The 22,714-nt window shown below is 37.7% G+C and overlaps 1 protein-coding gene across 1 annotated transcript; it reads right to left on the bottom strand.

Moving 5' to 3' along the window:
* Positions 1–9,952: 9,952 nt before the first annotated feature.
* LOC309840395 (olfactory receptor 5G25-like) lies at positions 9,953–14,304 on the bottom strand (the record flags this gene model as incomplete). Its single annotated transcript, XM_082682444.1, has 2 exons — positions 14,203–14,304; positions 9,953–10,910 (listed from the first exon to the last, which is right to left on the bottom strand). The coding sequence occupies exons 1-2, from the start codon at positions 14,298–14,300 to the stop codon at positions 9,953–9,955; spliced, it is 1,056 nt and encodes a 351-aa protein (XP_082538570.1). The 5' UTR covers positions 14,301–14,304.
* Positions 14,305–22,714: the final 8,410 nt, after the last annotated feature.

Consider the following 22,714-nt stretch of genomic DNA (forward strand, 5'->3'; position numbering starts at 1 on the left):
GTAGCTGTTGTGTCCCAACTAGTGTTATTAAGTGCTCAAGAGAAAAATATAAAAATTTTAAGAATTAGAGGGTATGTCTGGACAATTATCCCAGGGGAATGAGTATCTATGTTCACAAAAACAAAACAAAACATATACAATCTTATTTATACAAGTTCAAAAATTGGAAAGAATCAAAATTTCCTATAATATGTATATGATTAAACACACTGTGGCATATCCATACCATGGAAAACTATTTAGTAGGAAAAGGATCAAAATATGATACACACAACACCTTGGTGAATTACTGAGTTGAAAAATTTCAACCTCAAAAGTTCAAAACTTTTAGGATTCCATTTATATGACATTCTTCAAATGATAAAATCATACAGATGGAGAACAGGTTAGTGCTTGCCTGGAATTCAGAAAGCTGGGAAGGGGGGTGGAGGTGCGGCTCTAAAAGGTTAGCACAGGGAGACCCTTGTAGAAGTGGAAGAGTTCAGCACCCTGGTTCTCACATGGGTTAAACATCTACAGGCATGGTAAAATGGCATAGAACAGTACACACACACATCACACCAATGTCAATTTCCTGGATTTGATGTTGTGTTGTCATTGGTAAGATGTACCATTGGGGGATCCTGAGTGAAGGGTATGTGAGCCAGTCTATACATCTTTGAAGTTTCCTGTGGATCATTATTTCAGAAGAAAATAAAAAAAAAAAATGCATGAATGAATGAGAAGTGAGAGGAATGGGAAACTGAGGAAAAGGGGTATATGTTTTGGACCTTGAAATAATCACAATGATTCAACAGCACAATCATACAAAAAGATCAATGGGCTGTGCAACAGGGAAAGTTCTGACAGAAATCTAAAATCACTTTCCCCTGGTAAGAATGCTTGGAAAGGGTTTTGCTTAACAGGAAAGGAATGAAGTGAAAATCTGCTGATGTCCTGTGGTCTCAGAGGAAATGGAGCTTGGAAGGAAAAGGCCTGGGTGGGTGGTATCCAAGGTCAGATAGAAGAAAATAATACTTTAGTAGTGAGATGTTCAAGAATTTAATATTTTCTAGACATACAAACTCATCCCAGGCGCTGATATTTGCATTTGATATTTACTCGTGGAAGATGGAGAGTTGCAAGCTCAGGACATAAAATTTTGTAAAACTCGAGCTAGAATACACACATCTATTTTCTCAAATAATTGCCTTTATGAACAAAGGTAAGTACGTATATCACCAATAATTATTATGTTTTTAAAACTTTTGTGTTCAAGTTGAAATCTTGTGTAAAGACCATAGTTCCTAAATGTAGAAATGCCTATCACATTATTTTGCCCTGGGCATCCCCAGTGCTAAGATTCTAAAGCAGAGGAACCATAATATAATCTTCACATGGGACTTTGGGCATGAGAAGTTGGAATTCAACTCAGCAAATTCAGAGGTTGGTTTCTACTTGTAAGATCCAATATAGGGAAAGGGAAGAAATTAAGAGCCAGAGAAGCCAAGGCCTCTTAAGTCTAACATCCTATGAGCCATAAATCCCACAGAGCATTTCACTATCTATGCCAGACACAAAATTCAACCAACATGGACATTCAAGTTGGGTCCTTAAGCCAAAAGACACAGATTAAATATTTGACTTATACCAAATTATGTTTCACAGTAAGCTTAGATACAATGCTTTTTCAGGTGTCTAAACCAATTTTTTAAATATCTAGACATCTAAAGGCAATTTAGGAAATCACTTAACACACCTACCTGAAGAAATATGCCCTAGATCTATTGCCTGTCTATTTAATAGTGAATTATGAAAGTTGCATTCCCTGATATAAAAGTGAATTACCCTACAAATGGAGACCATACATTCTTCTCAGCTTCTCCATTTGTCTAGGAAGATACACTATACAGTGATACCATCTTGAAACCTGGGCATTCCGATGGCACTTTTAAAAAGACTTAACTCAATCTGCACAACACACAAGAGAGGTTTTTCTAAAGGGTTATTCTTCATTGGAGCTAACTCCCTCAAGGAGCCAAAACCCAGGAGATCAGACCTAGAGGGAAGATAATATCTTTTGAGAAAATAATTTGGGGACTTTGAGTCAAGGGTAGTTACACAAAATAAAACTCTCTCCCCCTTTGTTCTGTCCCCTCCCTTTGAAATTCCTAGAAGAAAACATAGGAAAGAAGCATCCTGCCATGAAAAACAAAGAAGGAAGTTCCGCCATTGGCAATGATATGGATGAAAAGGGAAGGCATTACATTTAATGACATAAGCCATCCAGAGAAAGACAAATATTTTATGATGTCACTTAGATGTAGAATCTAAAAAAGTGGAACTGACAGCAGTGATTAAGACAGTGGTTGTCAGGGGTCAGGGTGGGTGAAATGAAGAGATGTTGGTCAAAGGGTACAAGATCAATAAGTTCTGGAAATCTACTGTACAGCATGGTGACTATAATTAATAACTAGTATTATATACCTGAAATTTACTAAGATATTAGATCTTAAGTATTCTCAACATAGAACAAAAAAACAAACACAAAAAAAGGTAACTACGTGAGGTGATATGTTCATTGCCTTGACTGTGGTAAATATTTCACAGCGTACACATTTATTAACTCACCACATTGTATATCTTAAATATATACAATTAATATTTTTCAACTACACTTAATAAAATTGGAAGTAACAATAACATAAAAGAAAATAAAGCATTTTCACATCCACACTTTCTTGGTGAAATTGATCTTTTGCTGAAAAATATACTCTTATTGCTGTTAGCATTTCATGATATGGATATTCCATGAATGATTTATCCATTCTTTTGTTGTGGAGCATTTGAGTTCTTTCCAGTTTGTAACCTTTATACATTTTTCTCAATGGACGTTTTTGTGCATATCATTTAGTGTTCTTGAGCATGCATTTCTCGTAGGAATATATCAGGGAGTGAAAGTACCATCAAAGAAAAATTACATCAAGTGTAGCTCATACAAACGAGGAGGACCTTGTTCATGATTAGTGCAATAAGAGAGAGAAGCTGAACTCACCTCGTCATTAAAAAAAGAAAGAAAGAAAAAGAAAAAAAGAACTGTTTTAAGTGTTGAGATGAGGTAGGATGGGAAAGAAGTGTTGGAGGACTGTAGGTGATGGGTTGGTCAATGTGATTGGACCATCTATATTTTCCACTTGCGTTTTTCATAGTTTGTCTCCTACCTTTCGACAGAGGTAGAGAGATCAAGAGATGTCTCCAGTCCTTAAGAAGGATCTGTCTGGGTTGAAATTGTAAGAGACTGGAAGAAGATTTATACCTCAAAGGGACAAAGAAAGACTTTACGGTTATACGTTTTCTGAACTACATGCACTAAGACACAAAGAAGTCATGGGCCTACTGTGAGGAAGAAACCTATCTCAAGGTTAGCCACGCTCAGAGAGGAGCACTGAGGCAGTGTCGGTCAATAAGTAGGTGGTTGTTCAAACTGAGTAATAATGCAAGTTTTCCAAAGCGGTAGCACCACACTTCCATATAATGTATGGGAGCCAATTTTGTAATTTAGCCATTTTGTTGAATGCATAGTGGTATCTCATTGCACATCTAATTGTCATTTTCTTGAATTCTAGTGAGGTTCAAACACTGCAGTGCCCAAGTGTATTGACCTTTTTCAATCACTGGGCTGTCTCTTTCTTTATTATTCTTAATAGGTATTCATATACTTCAGAGATAAGTCAGGTTTGTACATTTCACATCCAATGGCTTGAATACTTATGGTCTTAATAGTGCCTTTTGATGGACCCAAGTTCCTGGTTTTTAATGGAGTCAGAAGAATATTATTCTCCTTCATGTTTAGGGTTTGCTTTTAGTTTTTTGTCCTTAAGAGAGAAAGCAGATTAGTTAGGAAAGGGACAGAGTGGGAGGGAGAGAGATAATCCTACACAGGCTCCAAGGCCAGGTGCAAGCCTATCACTGGGCTCGATCTCACAACCCTGAGTTCATCACCTGAACCAAAACCAAGAGTCAGATGCTTAACTGACTGAGCCACCCAGGTGCCCCACGCTTACGATTTTCTGTAGTTAGTCGAACAAGGAAAATCTCCTTGCCAAAATGTCCTCTCACAAGCTCTTTTGTTTTATTTCTTTGCCTTTCACATCCTGATCTCCCAACAAGCAGGAGTTTATCTCAGTGTATGTTGTGTAATGTGGTAATATCCACTTATTTTCCACACGGCACTTAGAAATGTCACCATGTCATATCATTCTTTGTTTTTCCTTTCTTTCCTTTGCTTACAAAACTGTGCTAGGGCAACTATCATATTTTAAGATTCAACAGGCATTATCAAAGTCCTTATAGGTATACACCTCTATGTTTGGAGTCATCATGTACATGAGAATGGTATTCATACAGGAAGAAAACAGTTGTCAACAAAGCCACTCACAGTATATCTTTATTTCCAAACAAAAATACACTAAAATTTTCTGAAAGTGTTTATCAGAACCTATTTTCAAAAGCTATCATTGCAAGTACACTGCATGATTCCAAAGAAGTGATTCTTGTTGATACCTTTCAACGGCAACTTTTTTGACTGTATAGTTTTGCAAAATCTTATCAGAATAATATAACTTTTTAAATCTCCTTGTCTTCATCTTTTTCTGGAAGAATAAATTGTTATGGAAAAATTCTGAAGGAGAAAACCACAATATATCCCATCCTAGTGGATAATCTTACCATGGCTATATGAAAAGACCCAGGCTTTGGAGGACTCACGGTGGGACCAAACACCACCTCTTCTGTTCATTAAGACTCCTTACCTAAGACATGTGGCTCAACCTCTCAGGTCTTGTTTCTCCAGCTCTAATGTAGATCTAAGAAAGCAACCACGAATGGAATTAAAATATTCCATGAGATATTTATTGAACACTTGGCACAGTATCTATGTCATAGCAGATCCTCAGCAGATGTATGAAGCAACATTATTGTTAAAGGATAAATATTCTGAGACACCTGGGTGGCTTTAAGCATCTGCCTTTGGCTCAGGTCATGATCTGAGGATCCTGGGATCAAGCCCCGAGTCCAGATCCCTGGTCAGCAGGAAGCCTGCTTCTCCCTCCCCCTCTGCTGTTCCCACTGATTGTACTCTCTCCCTTTGTCTCTCTCTCTCTCAAACAAATAAATGAAATCTTTTTTTTTTAAAGGATAAATATTCTGTACAAATGAGTACTTTAAAAAATTGTTTTAATGAGAAACAAACAGAAAAAATAACAAAAGTGCAGGCCCACCAAAGAAAACACAGACACACACACACACACACACACACACACACACACATATAACATAAAGTAAGAAGGACAATCTCAAAGTCAATTCTTCCCCCTCACAGATGACTGTTTTTTTCTTTAGGGTAGACTTTTATTTTGTGAACATCAATATGGGTGGCAAAATTCCTATAATCTTGCTATAAAGATCCCTAATCTTTGCCCTAATCCCAGGACTCTCTGAATACGAAGTGTCACTCGTATGTTTATGTTATATTACACGACACAGTTAAACATCTGAAAGACATGACCCTGGGTGAACCGGTGGGTCCCAAGATTTCTCCATCTCAGAGCAGAAGAGTCAGACAGGTTGGAAATATACGGAGAGCTAGACAAGTCACTGCTGGTCTGAAGCCGAAGGGGCCATGACAAAAGGCAGGTGAGCAACCCTAAGAGAGGTTCCAGCTGACCACCACTGGGGAACAGGCACCACAGTTCTACAACCATAAGGAACTGAGTTTTCCCAAACACACCAGTGAGCTTGGAATGAGCCTTCCCCAGAACTTCTAGTTAGGAGCTGAGCCCTAGCAACAAGTTCATATCAGCCTTGTACGAGTCTGAGCAGAGAATCAGGCCATGATGAACCTGGACGAGAGACTCAGGGAAACTGTGAGGCAGTCGATTTAGGTGGTTATAACTTTCCAGCTTTGTGGCAACTTCTTATGCAGCAGTGGAAAATTACTGCATGAGCCCATTCATCCTTATGAATGAAATAGCAGTATTTTACTTGCATGTATATCTATGATAATAGAAATTTAAGAGATGACAATTCTGGAAAGCACACAGTATGTTTCCTCAGACACTGTGGAAGTTCAATCATGGATAATTATTAACAGGATTATTCCACCAGTGGAATTGTGCTGATTAACAAAACAGGATCATTTAAGCATGACTGAAATCATCGACTCATGTTCACATAGAAATAACAATCCCAATTTAATCTATTCCCCTCTCCTGATACCTCCTAATTAATCAATGCTAATTTGATTGAATGGATTATTACAGAAAAGGACAATAAATATTGAGTACTTTGTAGACAAAGAAAATTTAAACTATTTATCAATTGCAAGCAACAGACACAGGAAATTCACCAGGAGACTATTAGGTAGCTCAGAGGATAATTGGAAAAAATCAGGACAGTTCTATGTGCCCTATAGCAGAGACTGTGTCTGCTGGGGGATCTTGGCTGGAATAAATGAGCTCCAATCACTGTGCTATCCTCCTTACAACTCAAGCTCCAGGGAAAATAATTCAAGGTTAGGTCATATGCCTATAACTTGCTGTGGGAAGTCTGCAGCTCCATTACAATCCTATCAAGATTCTTGTCTGCAGATAAGAGAAAGATCTCCATAAGGAAAACAGGTATTTACTGTTGTAGACATAAAAGAAGTACATGGATGTCTGTGAGAAACAACGTTGTATTATAGGAAAATGTTGCAAAATATAATGTTTCACCAAAATATCACACTGAAATCAAATCACTACAATAGCCATAGAGTGAAAAACGGAATAAAAGCATAGTTTTTAAAAATATGTTCTAAAAAGTTAGCATTCTTATTACTATTAGATGCCAAATTTCATGTTAAGTTACCCATATGTATCTGTATGCATATTTCCAATTATGAAACATTTTTCGTCTTGCAGACAAGCCCTTCTTCCAAGGAAACACAGCCAGAACAGACACTTGAATATATGTCTGCTGATCTATAACAGCATGAAATAAGGAATGGCATCTTAACTATAAATGTATTGTTCAATCTATAAATATACACTGAGCACCTACTATGTGCCAGGCTGTAGTGTCATGGACAAAGTAGTGAACATAAGCATCCTTCTAACATGAATCCCCCTTCTACAGGGAAGGACAAAAAAATAATGAAAAAATAAAAAATTATTAAAAAAATAATAATAATTACATGGAGCATAATCTTCTAAGATTGATTTCTGTATACATTTTTATCTTTGTGGTTTTTGTAATAAACATGCAATATACACTGTCAAATAAATATTAACACTTTAAATATAAATAAATAAAATATATGTATATCTAAAAAAAAATAATGAAACATATAAATAGATCATATTTGAGTATTTATAAGTATTTCAAAAAATAATAAAGAAAAAAGGGAAATTGTTGGAATATAATACGACCAGAGAATTATTTTAGGTAAAGAGGTCCAGAGGACCTCTCAGATGGCATCATATTTGAGCAGAGATTCAGACGTGATAAAGGCTGGCCTGCAGCACTGCCTCGGGAGGAGGAAAGAGGGAATGGAAAGGCCACTTAAAACCCCAAGAATAGCTGAAGAAATCCCACAAAGGATTTCTCACTGAAGGGGAGTGCGCCTAAGCAGTCTGCTGCTCCCTCCCCTAAAATGCATTTAGACTGCACTGCTCAAGGCTACCAAGACAATCAGCTCAGCTCTTTGCGTGGTCCTGTTTTCATGGCACACAGAGTCATGGAGTGAGTACAAAACAGAACACAATTAATCCGTCATAAAGTGCCTGGAAGATCTTACAAATTTATTCAACAAGGAGTCATCTGGTGAAAAATAAGTATTTTTATCTGTTCTCCAAAGTTATTATTTTTGTCAGCATTCGTATGGCTCATAATAAATCCCTTCTTCCAATTAAGCATTAGGTAATGTCCTCCTTCTTTCAAACTTGCCCATTCCCAAAACCTGCATAACATACTGGAATGAAGAAAAATATCGTGAGTATCAGAACAAATCAGCGTTAAATCTTTGCCCTCTCCTTTGGAAAATTCAAATAGTTATTTGAACAAGGTTCTTTTCCTTTAATGAGCCAAATCATAGCATCCCTACTCCGTGGAAAACATAACCTAAAACAGAATGTATACCTCTTTCCCAGATGCTACCCTTTGCAGAGGGTTTTCTCTATCACCTTTTCTAAAGATATCTTAATACTCTATCTTGGCTCCTGGATTTGTTTTATCATAGAAATCACCATGTTTATGTACTTGATTTTTAATCTTTATTTGTTCACTAGCCTATAACTTCCATGAGGACTTTTTGCTTATGAACAGCTCCCAATAAAGAGGCACGCACATAAGAGGCATATGTAACAACTTGTTAATTAACTATTGCATCATTCATTGACTCCCATTAATTCTTTTTTTTTTTAAGATTTTGTTTATTTATTTGACAGACAGATCACAAGTAGGCAGAGAGAGGAAGGGAAGCAGGCTCCCTGCTGAGCAGAGAGCCTGATGTGGGACTTGATCCCAGGACCTTGGGATAATGACCTGAGTCAAAGGCAGAGGCTTTAACCCACTGAGTCACCCAGGCACCCCTCATTCTTAATTAAAGGCATCTTCTGGATTTTGCTCTGAGTCAACAGTGAACACAGAGACTATCACTGGCATAAAGCATGAGGAATAAACATGGAAAAAAATTCTAGGCATTAGAAGCTATTATTTACATTCTTCAACATGAATGGATTAAAATTAAATGCCATTTAAAGAAGACCTTCAAGAGAAGGCAGAGAAATTCTGTGTGAATCTTCAATTTGTACAAGGCAAATGTTCTATCCCCTCGTTCTTGCATTTGTGTGCTGTATTTAAAAAAATGGATAATTGAGAGAATATTGCATCTGGAGAAAAATGCAGGAGAACATTATGAGGTCATGGGCAATTCACTAAATATTCTAAACCAACAGTCTTGTCATCTATAAAGTAGAAATTAATTCCCTGCTGATGACATAAAAATCAATAACCAACAATGGTAATAACTACCTTATTTTTGAAAATACATTTAAAAATATATAAAACAATTGTAAGTACTTAAATAACAGTATGCTAAAGTAATAAAACTTATGTGAATGTGGGAAAAAAAAGAACTGCAAAGCATTCTGCATTTTATATGCATGAATCACATGATTATAGTGGCAAAATCTCAACAAGTAGTTACTTGAGTAGCAGAACAGCAAAACAGACATGCAAGACCTTTGTCAAATGTCTACTCCAAAGGTGCAGGTGTTATTAGAGAGTGCAATTGTTACATACGACCAGAAAAATACCCTTTGTAATGTTTTTATTAAAAAGAATAAAAGGGGGGCGCTTGGGTGGCTCAGTCATTAGGGATCTGCCTTCAGCTCAGGTCATGATCCCTGAGTCCTGGGATTGAGCCCCTCATCGGGTTCCTTGCTCATCGGGGAGCCTGCTTCTCCCTCTCCCACTCCCCCTACTTGTGTTCCCTCTCTCACTGTCAGGTAAATAAATAAAATATAAAAAATAAAAAAAAAGAATAAAAGGTAAACTTGCAAGTAATTGCAAGATCTCAACATCTTGTAAAGCAAAACAGAGGTACTGTTAAGCTCATTGGTTAAGATTTTTCCACTTTTCTCATATATAACAAAGCACTCCTCATTTCCCGTTACAAAATCTTAAGACTATTCTAAATCTTTGGGATTCTCTAAGAATCTCACTACATTTTAAAACTCTAAATCTCAATACTGTTAATCGAGAAGTGAGAAAACCCAATGAGAAGATTGTAACCTAAAGATGTTATAGGACTTCAGTGACACACAATAATAAAGAGTGAAGCTCAACATAAAATATGCACTCCCATCACTCAGTCCATGCTCATGCATCTTGTGTAAATATCACCTCTCAATCTGTAGTACAAATGGAATCTAGTTTACCCACTCATAAGAAACTGCTTCTTCTCAAACCTCCTTTTGAATGAATCCTTGACTTCCCTGTTTCTCAGGCTGTAGATAAGTGGGTTCAACATGGGAATCACAGCTGTGTAGAACACAGAAACCACTTTATTAATATCCAGGGAGAAGCTAGAACTAGGACGTACATAGATGAAGAAGAGTGTCCCATACAGGATGGAGACAGCTGTCAGGTGTGAAGAACAGGTGGAAAATGCTTTGCGCCTCCCCTCAGCAGAGCGGATCCTCAGGATAGCAATGACAATGTAAATGTAAGAAACCAGGATAATCACACCACTGATCACTCCTAGAGCTCCAGCCAAGATGAAAAGTACAAATTGATTGACCTGGGTGTCTGCACATGCCAGGGACAGAACAGGAAGAAGGTCACAGAAAAAGTGATTGATGATATTTGGACCACAGTAAGGTAGGTGAAAGGTGAAAGTCGTGTGGGTCATAGTGCTCATAAGACCCATAGCATGAGGTCCTACCACCAGCTGCACACAGACACGCTGGGACATAATGAGAGTATACAACAAGGGCTTACAGATGGCCATATACCGGTCATATGCCATGGAGGCCAGGAGGAAGCACTCAGTCACTACAAACTGACCAAAAAACCAGAGCTGAGCAGCACAGCCCAAGAAAGAAATTACTTTTTTCTCCACAAAAATATCAGTCAACATCTTAGGACCAATGACTGAAGAGGAGCAGATATCCACAAAAGACAAGTGGCTGAGAAAAAAGTACATGGGAGTGTGGAGTCGGGGATCCATCCAAATGAGGGTGATCATCCCCACGTTTCCCAGAAGAGTGACAAGATAAACCAAGAGAAATATCAAAAAGAGAACAACCTGGTGCTGGAAGTGATTTGTTAAGCCCACAAAAAAAAATTCAGTCACCAAAGTCTGATTTCCATAATCCATTCTTTGAATTAATCTGGAATGAGAAAGAGAAAGATTTTTCTTTGCAATCAATTTGTAATTAAATTTAAATTAATTTAACTTCTTTTTTTTTTTCATTTAAAAATGATAAACTGACACCCAACTCTCTTGAAGTCTACATCTGATGGTCATGCAATCTAGTTGCAAACTATTTGTGCAATACAGACTAAGTCACCAAACCTCACAGCACTCTTTTTAATTTCTTCCACAGAAACAGAAATTTTTAAGAGAATCATAGAATTTTAATCCAGAAGAGAACATTGGGGATTATCTGAGACATGTCCTCCAACTGTGCCAGATTACATTTCTAAAAATCCCTACACTATACAAAGTATACTTACAGAAATATTTTATAGAAAAAAAGTATTGTGGGAATTTGATAAAGTTAGGCAAAAACCTTCTCTCACTCTTGGTGAAGGGTATTTGGAATGTAACTTATCCACCAATTCCTTTAGATTTTAGATAAATATTTAGTCATGTCATCTAAAAGATAGACATGTGATGTTTAAGAAGAGCAAGCTCAAACAAGGGAAGATTGCTTTGACCAGCGTTCAAAATCTTCCGCTGAACATCCTTGTGACACCTTATCCCAAATATCTGTGATCCTCCTGTCATTAGTTTATATAACCACTAACCTCATCAAACTCCATCAATTTTTTTAGTTTATCAAAAAGATACTAGTTCTTTTTTGTTGTTGTTGTTTTGTTTTGTTTTGTTTTTTATTAAATTGATTTATTTATTTTCAGAAAAACAGTATTCATTATTTTTTCACCACACCCAGTTCTCCATGCAATCTGTGCCCTCTATAATACCCACCACCTGGTACCCTGATCCCACCACCCCCCTACCACTTCAAACACTTCAGATTGTTTTTCAGAGTCTATAGTCTCTCATGATTCACGTCCCCTTCCAATTTACCCCAACTCCCTTCTCCTCTCTAATACCCCTTGTCCTCCATGATATTTGTTATGCTCCACAAATAAGTGAAACCATCAGAAAGGATGAATACCCAACTTTTGTAGCAACATGGACGGAACTGGAAGAGATTATGCTGAGCGAAATAAGTCAAGCAGAGAGAGTCAATTATCATATGGTTTCACTTATTTGTGGAGCATAAGATACTAGTTCTTAAATCTCAGTTCAGTGTTGTAACTAATTAAGTATTAATAGGCGCTGGGAAAGAAAAGCAATAATTTAAGGATGAAAAGGATACACCTTTACATTTATTCCAGAGAAATGAAAACTTTCTCCACACAAAAACCTGTATAATTTTGTTCACAGAAGCTTCAATCATAATGGCCAGACATATCAAATAACCAAAATACCCTACAATATGTAAATGGCTCAACAATCTTGATACATCATACCATGGAATACTCTTCAGTAAGAAAGAGGGGAAAGAAATATGATACACACACAGTTTGAAAGGGTCTCCAGGTCATTACATTGAGTCAAAAAGAGCCAATCTCAAAAATTCAGAATTCTGTCATTATGACATTTGTATAACATTCTCAAAATGGTGAAATGATAGAGATGGAGAACAGGTCATTAGTTGCCTGGGATTAGGAAAGGGAGGGAGAGGGACAGTGTAACTATAAGAACATAGCACGGGCACATCCATGTAGAGATGGATGTAGAGTTCTGTGGCCTGATTGTTGCATGGATTAAACAAAGCTGTCGACACACGAAGTTAAATGTTATAGAACAAAACACACACATCACATCATTGCCAATTTTCCAGATTTGATGTGTTGTACTTGGTAAGATATACTGTTGGGGAACCCTGAGGGAAGGGATATGAGACTCTCTGTATATTTTTGCAACTTCTTGTGAATCTGTATTTCAAAATAAAACTCTTTTAACAAATAAGAAGAGGAGAAGGGGGAGGAGGAGTAGTAAGAAGAAGAAGAGGAAGAAGAAGGAGGAGGAAGAGGAAGAGGAGGGGGTAGGGGAAGAAGGGAAGGAGAAGGAGAGGGAGTTGGAGGAAGGAAAGAGGAAGGAGAAGGGGGGAGGGTGAGGGAGGAGAGGAGGAGGAGGAGGAGGAAGAAATGAATGGATGAATGAATGAATGAATGAATGAGAAGCGAGAGGGAAGAGAAATGAGGTTAGGATTCCAAAAATGGGAAATTCAGGAAGGGAGGAACATGTTTTGGATTTTGAAATAATCATAATGATTCCAACAGCACAATTACACAAATATACCATTGGGCTGTGCAATAGAAGTATGACAGAAATCTAAAAACACTTTCCCCTGGTAAGAAAGACTGAAAAGATTTTTGCTTAAGAATAAAGTCATGAAGCTAAAGTCTACTGACATTTGGGGTGCCTGGGTGGCTCAGTGGGTTAAAGAACTCTGCCTTCAGCTCAGGTCATGATCCTAGAGTCCTGGGATCGAGCCCCACATTGGGTCTCTGCTCAGCAGGGAGCCTGCTTCCCTCTCTCTCTGCCTGCCTCTCTGTCTACTTGTGATCTCTCTCTGTGTCAAATAAATAAATAAAATCTTAAAAAAAAAAAATCTACTGACATCCTATGGTCCCATAGGCAAAGAAGCTTGGAAGGAAAGGTCTGGAGGGGTGGAATCCAAGATTAGCCAAAAAAAAAAAAAAAAAAAAAAAAAAAAGTACCTAGTTGTAAGATATTCAAGGATTTAGTATTTTCTAAATACACAAACTCATCATAGCTCATCAATATTTATATTTACTTTTTACTCAAGGAAGATGTATATGAAAACAATAGGTCATGACTGTCAAAGTGCATATTAATTTATTTTTCCCAATCCAAAAATTTATCTAATCCAAAAATTCTAAGATAGAAAAATCATGATCCTAGGTATGCATGTGATTTTCGGTGTGAGCAGCATGGAATTCAGGTCAGTGGATTCAGAGGTTTGCTTTCGACTTATAAAACCCAATGTAAGGAAAAGGAATAAATTAAGAACCAGAGAGCCAAACCTCTTAATACTAACATCCTATGAACCACAAATTCTTCAATACATTTCACTATCCCTATGCCAAAAACAAAATTCAACAAACATGTACATTCAAGTTAGGTCAGTTAAACCAAAAGACACAGACTCAACATTTGACTCATACCAAATTATTCTTCATAGTAATCTTAGAGATGATGCTTTCCAGGCATCTGAATGCATTTTTTGTTATCTAAACTTCTAAAGGCAGCTTAGGAAATAACTTAATGCACCTATCAAAGAAACATGACCTAGACCCACTGCCTATGTCATAGTGAATTATGAAAGTAACATTCCTTGTTATAAAAACCAATTACCCTACAAAAATAGACTGGTCACTCTTCTCAGCTTCTCCAGGTGTCTAGGAAGATACACAATACAGTGATACCATCTTGAAACCTGGGCACTCCAAAAAGGCATTAATTGACTCAATCTACCCAACACAAAGCAGAGGTTTTTCTAAAGGATTCTTGTGTACATTGGAGTCAATTCCCTCAAGGAAAAAAAAGCTCAGGAGAACAGGCCTATAGAGAAAATATTATTTCAAGAGAAAAATACTGTGACTTGAATCCGTTGTAATTACACAAAATAAACCCATCTCTCCCTTTGGGACCACCACACACACACATGCTTCAAAATCCAGGTATATTTTGAGGGTGTATTTTTGTGGTTTTTGTTGTGTTTTGTTTTGTTTTGTTTATTTTCAGCATAACAGTATTCATTGTTTTTGCGCCACACCTAGTGCTCCATGCAATACGTGCCCTCTCCAGTACCCACCACTTGGTTCCCCCAACCTCCCACACCCCGCCCCTTCAAAACCCTCAGATTGTTTTTCAGAGTCCATGGTCTCTCATGGTTCACCTCTCCTGCCAATTTCTCTCAACTCCCTTCTCCTCTCCATCTCCCCTTGTCCTCCATGCTATTTGTTATGCTCCACAAATAAGTGAAACCATATGATAATTGACTCTCTCTGCTTGACTTATTTCACTCAGCATAATCTCTTCCAGTCCCATCCATGTTGCTCCAAAAGTTGGGTATTCGTCCTTTCTGATGGAGGCATAATACTCCATAGTGTATATGGACCACATCTTCCTTATCCATTCGTCCACTGAAGGGCATCTTGGTTCTTTCCACAGTTTGGCGACCGTGGCCATTGCTGCCATGAACATTGGGGTACAGATGGCCCTTCTTTTTACTACATCTGTATCCTTGGCGTAAATACCCAGGAGTGCAATGGCAGGGTCATAGGGAAGTTCTATTTGTAATTTCTTGAGGAATCTCCACACTGTTCTCCAAAGTGGTTGCACCAACTTGCATTCCCACCAACAGTGTAAGAGGGTTCCCCTTTCTTCACGTCCCCTCCAACACATGGTGTTTCCTGTTGCTAATTTTGGCCATTCTAACTGGTGTAAGATGGTATCACAATGTGGTTTTAATTTGAATCTCCCTGATGGCTAGTGGTGATGAACATTTTTTTATGTGTCTGATGGCCATTTGTATGTCTTCATTGGAGAAGTGTCTGTTCATACCTTCTGCCCATTTTTTTATATGGTTGCTTTTGTTGTTTTTAAGTTTATTTATTTATTAAAGAGAAAGAAAGTGAGTGGGGGCAGGGTCAGAGGGAGAGGGAGAGAGAATCCTAAGCAGAGTCTATGCTGAATGTGGAGCCTAACACTGAGGCTCCATCTCAGACCCTGAAACCATGACCTGAACTAAAATCAAGAGTCAGACACTCAATCAACTGTGCCACCCAGGCACCCCTAAAATCCAGTTTTGAGCCATTTTGAGTCTTCAACTGCTACATGATATCACCAGCCTTTGACACTATACAGGTTTGAGAATATAAAATATGGCCTTGCTTCGGATATATTATAATCAGAAGGTGAGTCTGGGTACACAGCAGCATAAGGGACTCCATGATCAGTCCATGATTTCCAGGATGGTGGAATCATTGTAGCCAGAGGGTTTGAAAAGAGTCTCTTATATGAGATTATTCTCAAAGGGAGGTAAATATAGGTAGATTTAAAAAATGTGGATTGGGTGTGTATGCAGCGAAAGGGCTATAAATTTGGACATCTTGGGGCACCTGGGTAGCTCAGTGGGTTAAAGCCTCTGCCTTCAGCTCAGGTCATGATCCCAGGATCCTGGGATAGAGCCCCACATTGGGCTTTCTGCTCAGCAGGGAGCCTGCTTCCTCCTCTCTCTCTGCCTGCCTCTCCACCTACTTGTGATCTCAGTCTGTCAAATAAATAAATAAAAATCTTTAAAAAAAATTGGACATCATTTTTGAGAGACAGAAGTAGTCCACATTGGCTGTATAAAATTTTCAAATATAGGGGTAGAAAAAAATGGGTTTGGGCTCAAACTTCATAAATCTGCTTAGAGAGTATTAACCCATTCAAACCTCATAAGAACTCAGTGAAGGGAATGAATAGAAAAATCTGGATTCTCCTACCTCTCATCAGGATACTCAGTCCACTTTCTATTTTTTAAGATTTTAGTCATTTATTTGAGATAGAAAGAGCATGCAAGAGAGCAAGAGCAGGGACAGGGAGAGGAGCAGAGGGAGAAGCAGACTCCCCACTGAGCAGGGAGCCATTGTCTGTTGCTGGGGTCAGTCCCAGGACCTTGGTATCATGACCTGAGCTGAAGTCAGATGCTTAAACAAATGAGCCACCCAGGCACCCCCGTTCACTTCCTATTGGTCCAAGAAAAGCAGGATTCTAACTCAAAATCTTCCTCTCTCTTATTTTTGCTTCTAATGTATTTCTCTCCAGGTAGATCTGCACAATTTTCTTCTTCATTTCATTCAGACTTCTACTCATCTAGAGTCCATCTTCAATCATCCTTTGTAAAAGAGTAAAGCTAAACCCACCTTAACCCTCATCCACTTTCCCTCTTGCACAGTTTTTTCTTCAGAACAAACATTGAATTTTTATCAACATCATACCACCCTACAACAATTAGTATGGATTTTGTTTAGGTTTTCCTCACTAAACCTCCAGCTTCTGGAATAGTGTTTTAAAGAATAAATGTTCAATAAATATTTTTAAACAATGAGTAAATGAGTAAGTGGACTTATAATTTTAAGAATGTGGCTGCAGGAAGAAAAATCAGATTGATCTAACTTCTTGAAGGTGTTGGGTAAATGTGAAGTTTATGTGATAATGGAAAGGAATTACATTGTTTCTTTAAGAGATCATCCTAGGAAGATCTAACTTGTATGGCAGAAGTTTGTTCCTGGATGGGAGACAGAAGTGAGCCAAGATTGAATTCTAACTGCCAGCCTTGGGACAGTGTTTTATATCTTCGCTAGTCTCAACTGCCTGGCTGGCCTTTGACTTCTTCCCTTATACACCTCCTGGAATTCATTTTTTCCAATATCACGAATGATCAAAGAGATCAAAACTTGATCTCATCACACAGATAATTGGGCTTTAGAGATACAAGTCTACTTCTGCTACAGTTTCTACTATCTTTAGAAAAGACATGAGGGCACTATCACTAATATGATTGGAGGTATCCGTCCTCTCTAGATCAGACTGGCAGAAGGAAACAATGTTACAGGAATACAGAGCTAGCTGACTGCCACATTGATAATAGGATCCCCAGACAGTAGTGGCCAGTAGGCAGTAGTAAACAACCAGAAGGCAGAAATAGATGATCTAACTAAAAGAATATGTCTTTTATTCTTCCAAATTCTCTTAGTATTTACTTGAAATATGACAACATTCTTTACTATTTTTCTGCTACCACAGTTATACTAAAATAAGGAATTTACTGCCACATTTCTAATTACTAAAATGTGAATGTTTTATTTGATATCTGATATGGTTAATCTCCATAATTATCTTTCCAGTTATTCTTGCCTGGTGTGAATTTCCTATACAAGAAAGCTGAAAACTGAAATTTGAAATGCTAAATGTATCATGCACAAATTCCCAAACCATTCATCCATTTCTAGATATTTCTTTCTATTACATCATTTTTTTTTTCTATTCTACTAGCATGACAGCTAGGTGTCAGGGTAAGGAATTCATTTGTATGGTATAGAATATCTTCTTTCATTCTCTACAGTTTTACATTTCTTGTTTTTGCTATGTAAGATCAACAGAACCTAATTAGTCTCACTTACAAGGCCTAACCATTCAAGAACGCAAAGGCAGCACAATACAACAACTGAATAGTATGAGAATACCAGAGAATTTCTGGGGCTAAATGACCATGTAAATGTTAGACATCAAAATACTGATTAAAAAAAAAAAAAAGGATAATCTTGGAAAGTTGACCCAAATAATTTTCCCATTTGTTCCCTTGTTGTCACAACAATGAAGGGAACAGAAGTGGAAGGGATTGTGTAAGTATTTAAGAGGAAAATGGTGGATTATATTTTGACTCCATATGTACCCCTGTATTCATTTATTTAATGCATCAGTACTTTTATAAAGCAGTGTTTCAGATACATTAGTGAGCAAAACAGTAAAATTTTTAAAAAGGAAAAAGAAAATCTTTGATGTGATTAAAAGTCTCAGTGTCACTGCCATGAAAATATTTTGGGCTCCGTGTATATTCAATGTGTCAGCCCAAGTGTCAGGGTTTATAAATGATATGATCAGCCTCCTAAGAAAGAGAACAGCTAAACTCTTCAACAACATTCACATGAGCTTGTTTGGGGCCTAGTCAAATGGGTGGGTAGGTTAGATAAACTTTATAGCATGGGTTTTCCAGTTATGGAATTCATATTCCAGAATGTGCCTCCTCCTCTTCCCTGAAAAACCATTGACTCAACAAACTGAAGAGTCTGTAAGTAAATTTGGCATTCTACATTTATGATCACTTCAAGAACCACAAGAAAATACCAAGTCACAGGGATGACCCTGATGTGAAAGAAAGCAAGAAACTGAGTTAAAAACTATATTAAAGTATTGGGGCACCTGGGTGGCTCAGTGGGTTAAAGCCTTCAGCTCAGGTCATGATCTCAGGGTCCTGGGATCAAGCCCCACATCGGGCTCTCTGCTCGCAGGAGCCTGCCCCTCTCTGCCCTTCTGGTCTCCATCTGTCAAATAAATAAATAAAATCTTAAAAAAAAAAAAACTATATTAAAGTATTAAACAGTTCTTCTGAGACTTAGCCAGCCTACGAATCTGCAGGCGCTAATGCCAGCAGCCACACCACGCGAGTGACTTTTAGAAGGATGCTAGCTTCAGTGGAGAAGGATCCCATAATACAAATGAGAGAACTGGGGGCACCTGAGTGGCTCAGTCAGCCAGGTTTCTGCCTTCGACTCAGGTCATGATGTCAGGGTCCTGGAATCAAGCCCAGCACCCGACTCTCTGTTCAGCAGGGAGCCTGCTTCTCACTCTCCCTCTCCCTCTCTGTGTTCTCTCTCTCTCTCCTCTCTCTCTCTCTCTCTCTCGTTCTCACTCTCTCGCAAATAAGTAAATAAATAAATAGTGTCTTTTTTTTAAATAGTGTCTTTTTTTAATGAGAGAATTGAAGTCCAATTGTGGACCATTTCCTAAGAAAATATGGGTTCTACCCAATATACATTAAATGGCCCAAAAAAAAAAAGTTTTCTCATAAGAAGATGGAAGACGGTGTAATATTAAGAATGAAAATAGAGTCAATGATTTTTGCTACTTGTGAGGACTGTTTAGATGTGATATATTCCCTCAAAAATCAAGGTCAATCTGTATCACTTCTCATACACTAATGCCGCGAGAAAGAAAGGAAAGGGAAAGGAAGGGAACAGAGGGAGAAGGGGGAAGTGGAATGGGGGAAGAGAATAAACGTTGCTTGAGAAGAGGAGCAGCCATGGCTGGCGTTTGAAGAGTGGGAAGAAAGGACAAACAATGTATGTTCAAAACCCATGTAATAGCAGAGTAGGTACTAGTACCATAACAGGTAGAGCAGCAGAAATAAAACCTGTCAGGAACATGTGTAGCCCATAAATAAGAAGCACTTGCAGACAGAGAACATACACATTAGTAATCCTGGGAAGTGATCCTTCCCATGAGGTGTGATGTGGGTCTTCCATCGGCTTGGGTTGAAAAGACATCAGGAGCACCAGAATTCTCTTGTAAGATGAATAAGGTCTGAGGATATAATGAAAAACATGCTGACTGTGGTTGACAGCACTGTACTGTATAACTGAAATCTGCAAAGAGAGTAGAATTTAAATGCTCTCACCAACTCCCAAAGAAGATAACTATATGAGGTGATGTACATGTGAATTAACTAGATGGGGAGAATCCAGTCACAGTGTATACATATATCAAATCATCCCATTGTGCAGTTTAAATATCTTACTATTATGTTTGTCAATCTTGCTCAATAAAGCTGGGGAAAAAAATAAAAATTAAATAAAGAAAAGACATCAATGAGCAGAAGAAGAGTAGAAGAAATAATAGTGAGGTTACCCACCCATAACATGAGACAGACTTTTTTCTCATACTTGAAAGCCACACAATCTGACTATTGAATAAATATCAAACATACACTATGTCCAAATAGTGGTTGACTTGTATCAGTTTAATAAAATAACATGCACACATGCATCTTTCATTGTAATGAGGGAAGATAATAAATAATAAATTTAAAAATCAATTAATTTTTCCTTTCCCCTATGTTCATCTGTTTTGTTTCTTAAGTTCCACATGTGAGTGAAATCATATGGAACTTGTGTATCTCTGACTTATTTTGCTTAGCCTAATACACTCTAGCTCCATCTACTTCATTGCAAATGGCAAGATTTCATTATTTTTGATGGCTGAGTGATATTCCATTGTGTGTGTGTGTGTGTAAGATAGTGTGTGTGTACCACATTTTCTTTATCCATTCATTCATTAATCAATAAATATTTGGGCTCTCTGCATAGTTTGGCTATTGTTGATAATGCTGCTGTGAACATGAGCATGCATGAGTCACTTTGAATCAGTATTCTTGCATACTTTGGGTAAATACCAAGTAGTGAAATTGCTGGATAGTAAGTTGTATATGTAGGTTTATATATTGTAATATGACTGCCATCTGTATGTCTTCTTTGAAAAAATGTCTATTCATGTCATCTGCCCATTTCTTAACTGAATTATTTGTTTTTTGTGTGTTGAGTTTAAGAAGTTCTTTATAGATTTTGGATACTAACCCTTTATCAGATATGTTATTTGCAAACATCTTTTCCCATTCTGTAGGTTGTCTTTTATTTTTTTTATTTATATTCATCTATCCAAAATATAGTACATCATTAGTATCAGATGTAGGGTTCAATAACTCATCAGTTGCATGTAACACCCAGTGTTCATCACATCACGTGCCCTCCTTAATGCTCATCACCCACTTATCCCATCCTCCACCCACCGACCCTCCAGGGACCCTCAGTTTGTTTTCTATAGTTATGACTCCCATGTTTTTTCTCCCTCTCTGATGACTTCCCATTCAGTTATCTCTCCCTCCCACTACAGTCCTCTGCTCTGTTTCTTATGTTCCACGTATGAATTGAAACGATATGGTAACTGTCTTTCTCTGATTGACTTATTTCACTCAGCATAACACCCTTCAGTTCCAGCCACATCAGTGTAAGTGTAAGTATTCATCCTTTCTGATGGCTGAGTAATATTCCACTTTATATATGAACCACATCTTTATCCATATATCTCTCGGTGGGCATCTTGGCTCTTTCCACAGTTTGTCTATTGTGGGCAATGCTGCTATAAATTTTGGGATGCAGGTGCCCATTTAGATCATTATATTTTTATCTTTGGGGTAAAACCTAATAGTGCAATTGCTGGGTTATAGGGTAGCTCTATTTAACTTTTTGAGGCTCCTCCATGCTGTTTTCCAGAGTGACTCTGACAGCTTACATTCCCATCAACAGTGTAAAAGGTTTCCTCTTTCTTCACATCCTCACCAGAATTTGTTGTTTCCTGACTTGTTAATTTTAGCCATTCTGACTAGTGTGAGGTAATATCTCACTGAAGTTTTGATTTGTATTTTCCTGATGCCAAGGAATGTACAGCATTTAAATCATGTGTCTGTTGGCTATTTGTATGTCTTTTTTGAAGAAGTTTCTGTTCATGTCTTCTGTCCATTTCTTGAATGGATTGTTCACGTTTTGGGTGTTTAGTTTGATAACTTATTTATAGATATTGGATATTAGCCCTTTCTCTAATATGTCATTGGCAAATATCTTGTCCCATTCCATAGGCTGACTTCTACTTTTGTTAACTCTTTTCTTTGCTCTCAGAGCTCCCTTTGATGAAGTCTCTAGAGTTCATATTTGCTTTTGTTTCCTTTGCCCTTGGAGACATGTCTAGCAAGAAGTTGCTGCAGTCAAGGTCAAAGAAGTTGCCACATGTGTCCTCCTCTAGGATTTTGATGGATTCCTCTCTCACATTTAGGTCTTTAATCCATTTTGAGTTTATCTTTCTGTATGGTGTTTTTATCTTCATGAGGTCCCCCTAGTTCATTTTTGGTTTTGTTTCCCTTGCCTCCAAGCAACATGTCTAATAAGAAATAACTACAGCTAACATCAAAGAGGTTGCTACCTCTGTTCTCTAGGATTTTGATGATTTCCTGCCTCACATTTAGGTCTTTCATCCATTTTGAATTTGAAACAAAGCCTTAGAAACTTTTAACTATAAAGAACAACAAAAAAACAACAACAACAACAACAAAAATTGATGGTTACCAGAGGGGAGGCGAGTGGGTGAAGGGCTAAATGTTGATGCATATTGAGGAGGGTACTTATTGTGAGGAGCACAAGGTGTTGTATGTAAGTGATGAATCAGTAAATTCTACTCTTGAAGCCAATATTATGCTATATGTTAGCTAACTAC

This window comes from Mustela nivalis (genome assembly GCF_964662115.1).
Source record: "Mustela nivalis genome assembly, chromosome: 9".
In the NCBI taxonomy this organism is placed as follows: Eukaryota; Metazoa; Chordata; class Mammalia; order Carnivora; family Mustelidae; genus Mustela; species Mustela nivalis.